The sequence below is a fragment of the Lepisosteus oculatus genome, chromosome 16, assembly GCF_040954835.1.
Source record: "Lepisosteus oculatus isolate fLepOcu1 chromosome 16, fLepOcu1.hap2, whole genome shotgun sequence".
NCBI classification, from domain to species: domain Eukaryota; kingdom Metazoa; phylum Chordata; class Actinopteri; order Semionotiformes; family Lepisosteidae; genus Lepisosteus; species Lepisosteus oculatus.
In genome coordinates, this window is record NC_090711.1 from 12,894,224 (window position 1) to 12,905,395 (window position 11,172).

The following is an 11,172-nucleotide window of genomic DNA, read 5'->3' on the forward strand; positions in this document are numbered from 1 at the left end:
AATTACACTTGACGTAAAGATTATAACAACGAAGAACAGATTATTACTATACATTCAATAAAATATTATAAATTGTATAAAGCATTGTAATACATCGTCAGGCAAACTCGTGGAAAGACAAAATGCTCCCGATTCGCTATCTCGTGAATAAAAAATACATTTGGTGTCAAACAGCACAGTAAGAACACAACTTTTCATATCTGAATCTCGAATCAGCCCAAGTTATATCACCAGCGGGTGGCGCCGTTTGCCGATGATTTCGTATGGTCACGGCGGCTACATCTTGTTTTTAATAAGGAAAGTCCCTTTCACATTGGTACAGGTAATAATAGTTATAATAATTATAATACTTGCTTACACTTATATAGGTCTTTTCTGGACACTCCACTCAAAGCGCTTTACAGGTAATGGGGACTCTCCTCCACCACCACCAGTGTGCAGCCCCACCTGGATAATGCGACGGCAGCCATAGTGCGCCAGAACGCCCCCCACACACCAGCTGTCAGTGGGGAGGAGAGCAGAGTAATGAAGCCAGTTCATAGAGGGGGATCATTAAGAGGCCATGATTGGTAAGGGCCAATGGGAAATTTGGCCAGGACGCAGGGGTAACATCCCTACTCTTTTTCGAGAAACATCCTGGGATTGGATGCGCCTTACCAATCTTTTCCCTGATCTGACATCCCTCCATTACTAATATAGCACCAAAATGTAATGCGTATGTATGCAATATAAAATATTTGGATTTAAAAAAGGAGAAACACCGAAAAACACGAGAATGTCGACAGTATTTCGGGGAAAATAAACGTTTTTCATTTAAAAATTATGGCTTTTCCGTGACTTCAGAGCAAAGCTGAACTTGAGCAGCTTTGATAACAATACAATGCCAGGCTATTTAGTACAATTTGCCCAATTTGCGGTCATCTTTACGATATTAAGTAGACTGTATAACTGAAGTAGTTCAAGTCGGTAGCTGCGTCAGCGTGCGTAGGCTGCAAAGGAACAAGTTTATTCCCTGCTGAAAAGAGAAGAAAAACACAACGTTTCGGCTGGATGGATCACAATTTTCTTGTCTTAGAACAGATCTTGTTAAAATATGACGAGATTCATCAAAAACTCCAGATCAAATGAAGAGAAAACACTATGTAAACATATTGAGAAGAAAACACGCCAGCTCTGACTTACAGTAGGTGACCCTTCCTAAACGGGGCTGTAATGGTAACTAAATTGGGCCATTCTGGTATTTTATGCCACCATTGTCTGTTGCATGTTTGTGATTTTTATTAAAGACACAATTTGCACTCAAGGCAATATTTTATCCCGATTCCCCTCAGTTTAGTGTGCGAGTGACTCCACAACACTCAAGTAATGGATTTCTGCTGCGCGCAGGAGGTGTATTGCTCTTTTAAAGTAATAATGACGTGATCAGTCACGTGCCGTGGAGTGGCCATTCACAACGCTGGAAACGAGGAAGCTCAGAGCACCCGGAAGTGAGAAAGACTCAGGTCAGTGGCTTAGGGGTTTATTGTTTCTAAACACGAATCACTAAGTTTATGACGCGATTAAGTTGTATATTTTTAGGAGCACAGTTTACATATGGTGTTACACTGAGGGGACATTGTGTCTGAGGGTTTCTGTTGCGCAACGTTGTATCTGTCGAATCCAGATTTGTAAGAAATCAGGAATAAGACTTGTACAAGAATAAGATGTTGTAGCAGCAGTACAAATAAATCGCAAGATAAATATAGGTATGTACCTATATATATCAATTAAGTGTAGCAATACCAGCGTGTACACAAGGAATGGTACCGCTTGTGTGCTTAGTATTTCTTGTATCACATTTCTAAGTAGCTGTATTGTTGAGTCTAGCTAGGATGATGTACTGAGAATACCGTGTTGAGCATCTTTCTAAATTTAGGTCCTAATGCTACCCATTATGCTGAGGGAAAAACAAATTATGCGTGGCAATAAAGGAATACAACTGTCAAGCTGTCGTGGATCAGTTAAATCTATATTGAGCATGGCTTGTAGTATCAGCGTACTGTCGATGTTTGTAGTATGTGACGTTTTTCACATGGTTAAATGAGGGTGGCCACTTGTTTTATATAGGAACCCTTGCGTGAAACGAATGGCGCAATGAGATATCTGTTCAGGCATGTGCGCACTCAACATATCTCCTATCATTCCTTCTCATGCCGCTCAAATTGGTTAAAAAAAGGTGCTCGCGAGGCTGAGAGGGGAATCTTTCCATTAGCAAGAACATGTCTCAGTTGCTTCTTCACCTGATCTACTCCAGGGTTGCTTTGCACTTAAGGTCTAAGGACAATAAGTAATAAAGCAATGATCTGGTAGGATACGTCAAGAAAGTAGAATGAGGTTGTCTACTTATGAGGCTTGAGAGCAAAGTGCTTCTTTGCTGAGCCCATTAGAATCAGATGGGAGCAGCCTTCTCTGCCTGCTAGTGCAGTGTGTAGCTACTACATGCTGATCAATTTAGTGGAATGTGACTGTAATTCTGAACTTTAGTCTTAGAATCATTGATTGCGAACAGATCAGGATGCCTTGTGTATCTAGGATTCTTTTCCTTTGGATTCTGTCTTTTGTGCCTTATTTTTACCAAGCCAAGGGACATGAGCATTATTCATGCACGGTTTAAGACAAATCAATGTTTTTCCTTTAACCTAGGGGTGATTTGCATACTCATGTACACCTGCAATCCACATATTGAGAGGCCTTTACAGCAATTTGCAAATGAAGTAGTTTTTATTTTATGTATTTCAGAAAAATATACAAGTATGTATTGTCAGCAGCCATATCACCCGGCAACTCATCACTGACAGCCCCAGTGAAGCTCAGCAGTGTGAGCCTGATCAGTATCTAGGTTAGAGACCTCCTGGGAAAAACTAAGGTTGCTGCTGGAAAAGGTGTTAGTGGCGCCAGCAGGGGGCGCTCACCCTGGGGTCCATGTGTGTCCTAATGCCCCAGTAAAGTGAGGGGGACATCATACTGTAAAAAGGTGCCGTCCTTCGGATGAGACATAAAACCGAGGTCCTGACTCTCTGTGGTCATTAAAAATCCCAGGGTGCTTCTTGAAAAGAGTAGGGGTGTAACCCCGGCGTCCTGGCCAAACTTCCCATTGGCCCTTACCAATCATGGCCTCCTAATAATCCCCATCTCTGAACTGGCTAAATCACTCTGCTCTCCTCCCCACTGAGAGCTGGTGTGTGGAGGGCGTTCTGGCGCACTATGGCTGCCGTCACATCACCCAGGTGGGGCTGCGTACTGCTGGTGGTGGAGGAGAGTCCCCATTACCTGTAAAGGGCTTTGAGTGGAGTGTCCAGAAAAGCGCTATATAAGTATTAGCAGTTATCATTATGTATATTAGGATTGGTTTTCTTTGATTGATTAGTAACAAAATCAAAAAGTGCTTTTCAGAAAGTGGGCTGATGCACTTTAGCACTGATGCTACAGAGCTGCGCGGGGTTAGACATCGTGTTTGTCTTCTGTAAGAGCTGTCCATGTGCCCTCGTGATGATTGTGCATGCGGCCAGGCCTCTATCTCTGTATCTCCCCCAGCGGTACACAGGTGTCCCATGGCAGAAGACAGTGGTTTTACAGATGTCGGGCCTTCAGAGGATCCGCCGGGCGTCAGGAACGGATTCCCCCCGCCGCCGCCGCCTGCCGCGTACCGCTGCACCCTGACGCCCGAGCTGGTGGCCAAGGCCCGGGAGGAGCTGCAGGAGAAGCCGGAGTGGCGGCTGCGCGATGTGCAGGCCCTGCGGGACATGGTGCTGAAGGAGCAGCCCCGGCTGAGCACGCGCCTGGACGACGCCTTCCTGCTGCGCTTCCTCCGCGCCCGCAAGTTCGACTACGACCGGGCGCTGCAGCTGCTGCTCAACTACCACGCCAGCCGCCGGCTGTGGCCGGAGGTCTTCCGCGACCTGCGCCCCTCCGCCGTGAGGCACGTGCTGGGCTCGGGCTTCCTCACCGTCCTGCCCCGCCCTGACCCCCAGGGCCGCTTCATCTTGTGTCTGCAGCCCGGTACGTCTTCTCCCCGCAGAGTCGAACCGGACGAGCCCGGCAGAGCCCGGAAATCAGGTTGTTGGAGAGAGAGAGAGATCACTTTATTGGCCATATACAGTTTCTTGTATCAGGAATTTGTCTTTTCGCTCTCCATGAGACACACAGACAGGGAGAGAAGCTGGGGGTCAGAGCGCAGGGTCAGACACTCATACGGCGCCCCTGGAGCAGTTGGGGTGGAGGGCCTTGCTCAGGGCCCCAACGGAGCAGGATTCCTCTGCCAGCTGCAGGATTTGAACCGGCAACCATGCAGCCACAGGCGCAGATCCTTAGCCACAGAGCCACTGCTCCGCCCTGTTAGCCTGTACGAGTCCGCAAAAGTCGCAGCGCACCAATCGGCTTTCAAACAAATCAGCTTTTAAAGGGGACTGCACCTCTGTCTCTATATTTCATGGTTAGAAAGAATCGGCATTGATGAGTGCATTTCAAACCACAGTGAAAGTAAAATGTAGACAGTAACTTGTAAAACCTACAATTTACATCACAAAATACATTACATTTCCTGGTATGCGCAGCACCTTGTTCTGAGATTCAGAACGAGGCAACAAAACTTCCGGTGAGGTGATGCAGCCCTATTACACTGTAAACGAGCACGCTTGTGAATACATCTCTTTTAATCCAAAAGAAATACTGCTCCAGACTTTAAGACAGTTTAGCCGACAAATGCTTCTTGTTAACTCCCGGTGGAACATTTCTGCAGTGAAAGGTCTGCTGCATTACATGAGTCATTCTGGAGACTAGTGAGCAGGAAGGGTCGCGTGGCAATTCTTGGGAACTCGAATGCCAGTTTGCGACAACACAGTGCCCTACAGTACTTCCAGAAAGGTCACGATATTTCGCTACATTCGAAATTTTGCACCTTTTTTCTAGAACATCGACGAATTTAGAATTGATGTTGTTACTGCGATTTAGTAGCCGGTCTGAGAAACTGGGGACTGCAGTTCCCCTTTAAGTAAAATAAGGTTTTTAAATAAAGCAGTAATACTCTGATGATATTCTGACTGCAGTGCCTTTGTATTTGGAAATATAAGTGTTTAAACAGTTTTCTTTTTCACTATACTTCTTTGTACTGTATGTCCTGTAAGCAGCTTTTTTTTTGAGCAAAGACCTGGCGACCCTGACAGAATGTGATTTCTCAGTTTGTATCAGTTCCAGAGGCACTCGGAGGATACGCTTGCTTTCTGGATTGGGTGTTGCGGAAGTCTGGTGTTCTGATGTTGATCTTTGCGTTCTTTTACAGGAAAGTGGAAGCCCAGTGACTACCCTTTTGTAGATAACGTCCGAGCCATATACCTCACCCTGGAGAAGCTGATTCAGCCAGAAGAGACGCAGGTTAACGGAATCGTGATCCTCACAGACTACAATGGGGTCGGCTTGTCACAGGCCTCTAACCTTGGCCCTTTCTTGGCAAAGAAGGTTGTGGGCATTCTGCAGGTAAGGGACATCTTACAGAACGTTTTCTGTCGGCACTACTTGAATTAAACCTTAGAATCAGCAAAGTATTGTTGCTAAAATCCGTCTCATTGAGACAGATCTTGTTCTGCTTGTGGCCCAGAATCAAACAGCCTTTTCAGTTCAGCCATTTCTACAACAGGTTGCCCGAGTATGACAGTTTGTGTTCTGGTTTTGTGACGTGTCCACGTTAGACATCTTGAATCAGTACACCAAACTCATTTCGCTTCTGATATGAGCCCGGTTTGAATCTATGCTTCAGGCTGGAAACATCTGTAAGGACTAGGTCATGTTCTGTCAGCAAACCGCAAAGCTTTCTTAGTTTTGCTAGCATGAACACATGAATTCGTCATTTTGTTTGTCTCGATAGCAGAGGGATATGGGCTCTTAACGGGTTTTCTCCTGTGTCATAGGATGGGTTTCCCATTAGAATCAAGGCGGTCAACATCATAAACGAGCCCAGGATTTTCAAGGGGATCTTTGCAATCATAAAGCCTTTTCTCAAGGAGAAGATGGCAGAAAGAGTGAGTAACGGGCCAAGTTTTTGTTCTCCTTTATAAACTGCCATTTAAACGGGTTTAATTCTGTGCAGCCATGTTAGAGAGTGAACTTAAGACTTCTTTCTTCCCAAGATGACATTTGCCTCATCTCTTTGGCAGTTGCCCAAGTTGCATGAACAGATCATTCTTTCGTTAGTCTTCAGTTTGCTAACAGCAGGGCTGCAGAACGCTTCCTCCCACGTTGCATGACGAAGACTTTTATCCTGCTTCAAAGATATTACCCCCCAAGCCAACTTAGGAGGGAGGAAAAAATACACAAAAAAAACAGTGCCCGGATTTAGATGTGCAGACACTTGTGTCCTGTGTTTTCGTTCATATAAAGTATAAACACGTTCATCTGTTAAAACATTATGCATTTTCTGCAAACATACTGACCGCAATTTTTGACAGTTTTGTGATTGAAAGGAACCTGTGCTGTGAATTCTGTATTTCTGGCTAAATGGAATTCAAAAGCAATTGACTTTGTTTGCCGATTTTCCTGCGTTTCCCTGTTTGGGCTGTCCAGTTATGCCATCAAGTGAGGACCGATCTTTTAATTACAAACTGTTTGGCAGATGATTAGGGCCATAATCTGAGAACCTGGTTATAGGTGTGATTCTTCACGCCTGGCCAGCTAGATCAATTTGTTTCACTCATTCCCACAGGGTGTGGATGAATCCCAACCCCTCCTCCCATCCTCTGGGTTTGAGAGAGAACGTCCTTGGTCACTTGCTTCTTCACATTCTCCTGTAAAATCCTCTCAGAATAGGAGATTCAGGTAGAATCACAGCATAAGAAGATTCACGTAGCTTCATGGCATTGGTTTACACAGATAGGATTGCTATGCTTCTGGGTTCATATGAGTATATGTTGAATTACAGTTTACCTCTATAATTATAATTGTAAACCCTTAATAATTAAGGGTTAAAAAGTTTCATTGTACTCAGACGTACCTGGATAAATATTGATGGTACCTACACTGAAAGTGTGCTCTTTAGTTGCTAATGAGATAAAGGATACAATTCCTTCAAAAACAGCTAGCACTGTGTATTTCAAAGGTCATGAACTTTACATTTTACAGTTGTAAATGCCGAGAAACAATGACATTTCATTGTAATGATGAGTTAAAGCAACAGGAACAAATATGGCTGAATTTTGCTTTTTAAAGAAACATAAATTGGAATGAGGCCCAGCATAACACACATCCCAATTATGAAGAGACTGGAATGAGTACGAGCTTCCTGCGAGCTGATGAAGAACAGCCTGTGCCAGGAAATACTATACTAACTTAAAAACAACCAAATAGCACCACTGCATACAGTCTTTAATATTTACTTCCACAGGTAAAGGGTTTTTATGCTTCATGCAGAACTGGGGAAATGCCTGCAATATGGAGGCTAACCTTGCTGAATAAAGAGTAAAAGCAGATTTGCTGTAGGCTAGTGAAGAGGTCAGCACACTTACAGGACTACTTTCAAAGCAGTTTGCCACAATGCTGAATGTATTCCCTTTTTTTCTTTTTCAAAAGAGAGCCCATTCATTTTTAAGGCAAAAACAGGAATGTTCCCTTTTGCCACACCCGTTTTGTCTCGCAGTTTGATTGGCATCTTCATATATTTATGAACACCTTCATCAGGTTAAGAGCCAGTAGGAGACAAAAAAAAAATGAAATTCTGCCTGTTGGGAATTATTACTATCCTGGTGCTACTTTGAACAACTTTAAAACAATCAAACACCGTGGAAAGTAGTGTTCTTTTGTGTAAAGCAGTGGTGACAAGTGAAAAACTCCATCTCCACTACGTATTTGCTTGTTTGTTCCAGTACATTCTGCATGGGTCTGACCTGAACTCCCTGCACCGGAGCATCCCTCGCTCAGTCCTGCCGGAAGAGTACGGTGGCGTATCCGGGCGGCTGGACTCTAGTGTCTGGGCCAGAACACTGTTGGACTCGGAGGAGGAGTTTGTAGTGGCGTTTTGCCAGCCTGACCCACTGGAGAGCCTTGCTATCCCTGACTCAGTCCTCTTTGAAGGTGAACTTTCCAGCACCCAGTGTGAGGACTCCTACAGGGGTGTCCGCTCCCAGTTGTATTACTGTTACTGACGTGATTGCTGACCCTTGACCCAACGACCCTTGACCCAACCACCCGTGGGGTACTGTTCTCAAGTTGAAACACAAGCTGCTGGGTCACGACTAACCACGATGTTTTTAAGTGCCAATAACACACCGTTTTTCATGGATAAAAGCTAAAGGCCACCGCAGCACAATTTGTTTGCTATTTTTCCAAATTCGTTTCTGAAATAAAACCCCAGTTTAAGTTAAATTGCTCAGTTCACTTCATCTTTACTCGTGAAGCTGCTGGGCAGATCTTAACGAGAAACTCAAATGAGCAGCTGTGCAAATGTAACGTAAATGTCAAATGCTACAAGGCTTGGAGTAAGGGTACAGGTTTTAATTAAAAACATGGCACACAGCTGGAAGTACCAAACACTGAAAAATCTAAGCTGTGCAGCTTCCGTTTTTAGATTTTATTATGACGGCCAGAATCATATTTTGAATGTTATAAGGAAGGAACATAATTTGATTTATGTTTTCATATATTTGGGGTACGAGTCATTCAACGGCAGAGTTTTGATTTGAAAGTCCGGTATTGTGTACCAAACATTTGTTAAATCAGTTAAATCTGTTCTGTTCTGAAGTAAAAATGCTTCTTATGTGATCTTGATTTTAGTGTGGCTTCACTCATAGCAGTATGCTCCTTTGATAAATGTATGCCTGTGTCCCTAATGTTATTTTGTAGCTTATTTCAATACAATCATTTATGTAGAATCATAAGTCTTTGTAATAATAAGTCCATTTAGAAAGCTCATGTCCTATATCATATTGTGAGTGTTTGCTAACGTAGAACAGCACTACCCCAGAGCAATAATAACATTGCTTGTTTTTTTTTGTTAAACATGAAATTGTATTTAAATTAGGGGATTTAATCAGTATTGTGCTGTGAGATTGTTCAATATTCTTAATGATTTTTAGAAATTAAGATTGTGTGGTTGCCAGGTTATTTTCTATGGTGTTGTTTTACCAAAAATTGAGAACTTCCTCTATAAGTGCTTTTTCCAAATTGGGAATTTCTCACATTTCTATTGAGATGAATGTGGTAGAAAAGTTTCCTTCGCTGCTGTCCTGCCAAATTAATGCTGCTTTGTACAGAGCTGCGACAGCTGGCCTGGTTCTCCATGAGACCTCGTCACTATGGCAGCTGCCCTGAAATTGCGCCATGAGGAATTGAATTGGAATTGAAAGTTAAGGGAAAGTTATTCAGTGCATACTAGGTTGTGCAAACCTGTATTAACTAGGTCACAGAATATGAGACATTTTTCCAGAATTGGGTCAACTTTGAGTCAGCTCTCAGTAGTTGAAAATCTTACATGCAAGCTATGAGGCTAAGCTTTAGGGAAGCACAACCTATACATAGATACTACCATGTGAAGTAAGGTGTTTGGAAGAGCAGGGTTGCCACAATCATAAATGTACACTATAAAATTACTTTCAACGAGCTTGGTTCTAGAGGGGTAGATGGTGTTCACCCTTCAGTAAATTGATACTGACAGGTCAATCTCAAGAGGCTTATATGTTCAGCTGTACCTCAGCCACATGGCTGGTGCTCGCCTGCCCAGATCCTCCCTACAGGAAAACACACAGGGGTGGTCTTGTATGTGGAGACTGGATTAAGTGGGATTTCAGGCTAGGGAACCCAGCTAATCTTCTGACCTCACTGTCACTCACATAATAGCAGCTGTCTCACCCTGCAACTCACCACTGGCAGCCCCACTGAAGCTCAGCAGGTGGGAGCCTGGCCTGTGCCTGGATGGGAAACCTCCTGGGAAACTAAGGCTGCTGCTGGAAGAGGTGTCAGTGGGATCAGTGCTCACCATGGCATCTGGGTGGGTCCTAATGCCCCAGTATAGTGATGGGGACACTATACTGTATAAAAGATGCCGTCTTTCAGATGAAAGATATAACCAAGGTGTTGACCCTCCGTGGTTATTAAAAATACCAGGGCATCTTTTTAAAAAAAGAGTAGGGATGTAACCCTGGTGTCCTGGCCAAGTTTCCCATTAGCCTTTACTAATCATGGCCCCATAATAATCCCCATCTCTGAACTGGCTTTATCACTCTGTTCTCCTCCCCACTGATAGCTGGTGTGTACTGAGCGTACTGGTGCACTATGGCTGCCATCGCATCATCCAGGTGGGGCTGCACACTGGTGGTGATGGAGGGGAGACCCCATTACCTGAAAAGCACTTTGAGTGGAGTGTCCAGAAAATCTCTGTACAAGTTTAAAGAAGAAGAACATGGAAAATGGCCTGCTGTTAATGAAAATTGTTGTATTGTTTCTACAGTCTGGTCAATACAGAAAATTAAATGCGAATCAAATATATTCTAACAAAGGTACTCGGAGACAAGGAGGTTAAAAGTAAAACCCAGATGCTGTTGCCTTTTTATGGGTATATGGAGACTAAGTTACAAAGGAAACAGTGATAAAGGGAAAGTGTATGTGCTCCAATGTATTATCCTTTCAGTTTTGATTTCCTTCAGGTCTTGAATGAGGCCCTAACCCATGTTATCGATGTCAAGGTAAAGGCTTGTTTCTTAACAGAGATGTAGATAGCACTTTATTTCACTGTCTCGGAATAAGTGTGTACCTGTAAGAAAATAATGAAAATTCAGTTGTGCTGGGGAAATGTCAATACTGTCAATTGTGTTTTATTGTAATTACAGCAGCAATAATATGAAACGATGAGGTTGCTGTGGCAGTGGAAAATAAAGAAATTGGTACCGAGGAGGCTTTTTCCCCCACCCCGTTATTTTGTTATCGGTTTTGTGCATTTTCAAGTTAAGGCTCACGGCCCTGAATCCTGCAAGTAAATGCAGGGCAGAAGGAGGGAGTGTAGACAACATGAGACCCTGGTTCACGGGTAGCAGAGAGAGTCCTGGCCAAACTGCTCCCATCCCCAGCGTCAAGTCCCCAGCTTGGGGAATGTGGGGTTCATGATCCAGGCATGAACGTCTGGTTCGTAGAGCTCAGCCCGGGCTTACCAACTGT

General features: G+C 43.8%; 1 protein-coding gene across 3 annotated transcripts; it reads left to right on the forward strand.

Moving 5' to 3' along the window:
- Positions 1-1,449: 1,449 nt before the first annotated feature.
- On the forward strand, positions 1,450-10,909 carry ttpal (tocopherol (alpha) transfer protein-like). 3 transcript variants are annotated; one of them, XM_015364726.2, is made up of 5 exons: positions 1,450-1,502; positions 3,574-4,038; positions 5,318-5,511; positions 5,943-6,053; positions 7,890-10,909. In XM_015364726.2, the coding sequence occupies exons 2-5, from the start codon at positions 3,591-3,593 to the stop codon at positions 8,166-8,168; spliced, it is 1,032 nt and encodes a 343-aa protein (XP_015220212.1). In that variant the 5' UTR covers positions 1,450-1,502; positions 3,574-3,590; the 3' UTR covers positions 8,169-10,909. The 3 variants fall into 3 exon arrangements, with proteins under 3 accessions (XP_015220212.1, XP_069035556.1, XP_006639464.2); XM_069179455.1 differs by lacking the exon at positions 1,450-1,502 and adding an exon at positions 6,734-6,846 and having other exon boundaries at positions 1,509-4,038; positions 7,890-8,006; XM_006639401.3 differs by lacking the exon at positions 1,450-1,502 and having other exon boundaries at positions 1,509-4,038.
- Positions 10,910-11,172: the final 263 nt, after the last annotated feature.

Coding starts and splice junctions, on each gene's coding strand:
- ttpal (XM_006639401.3), top strand. CDS start 3,516: ATGTGCCCTCGTGATGATTGTGCATGCGGCCAGGCCTCTATCTCTGTA. Junction 4,039..5,317: donor CATCTTGTGTCTGCAGCCCG/GTACGTCTTCTC, acceptor GTTCTTTTACAG/GAAAGTGGAAGCCCAGTGAC. Junction 5,512..5,942: donor AGGTTGTGGGCATTCTGCAG/GTAAGGGACATC, acceptor CCTGTGTCATAG/GATGGGTTTCCCATTAGAAT.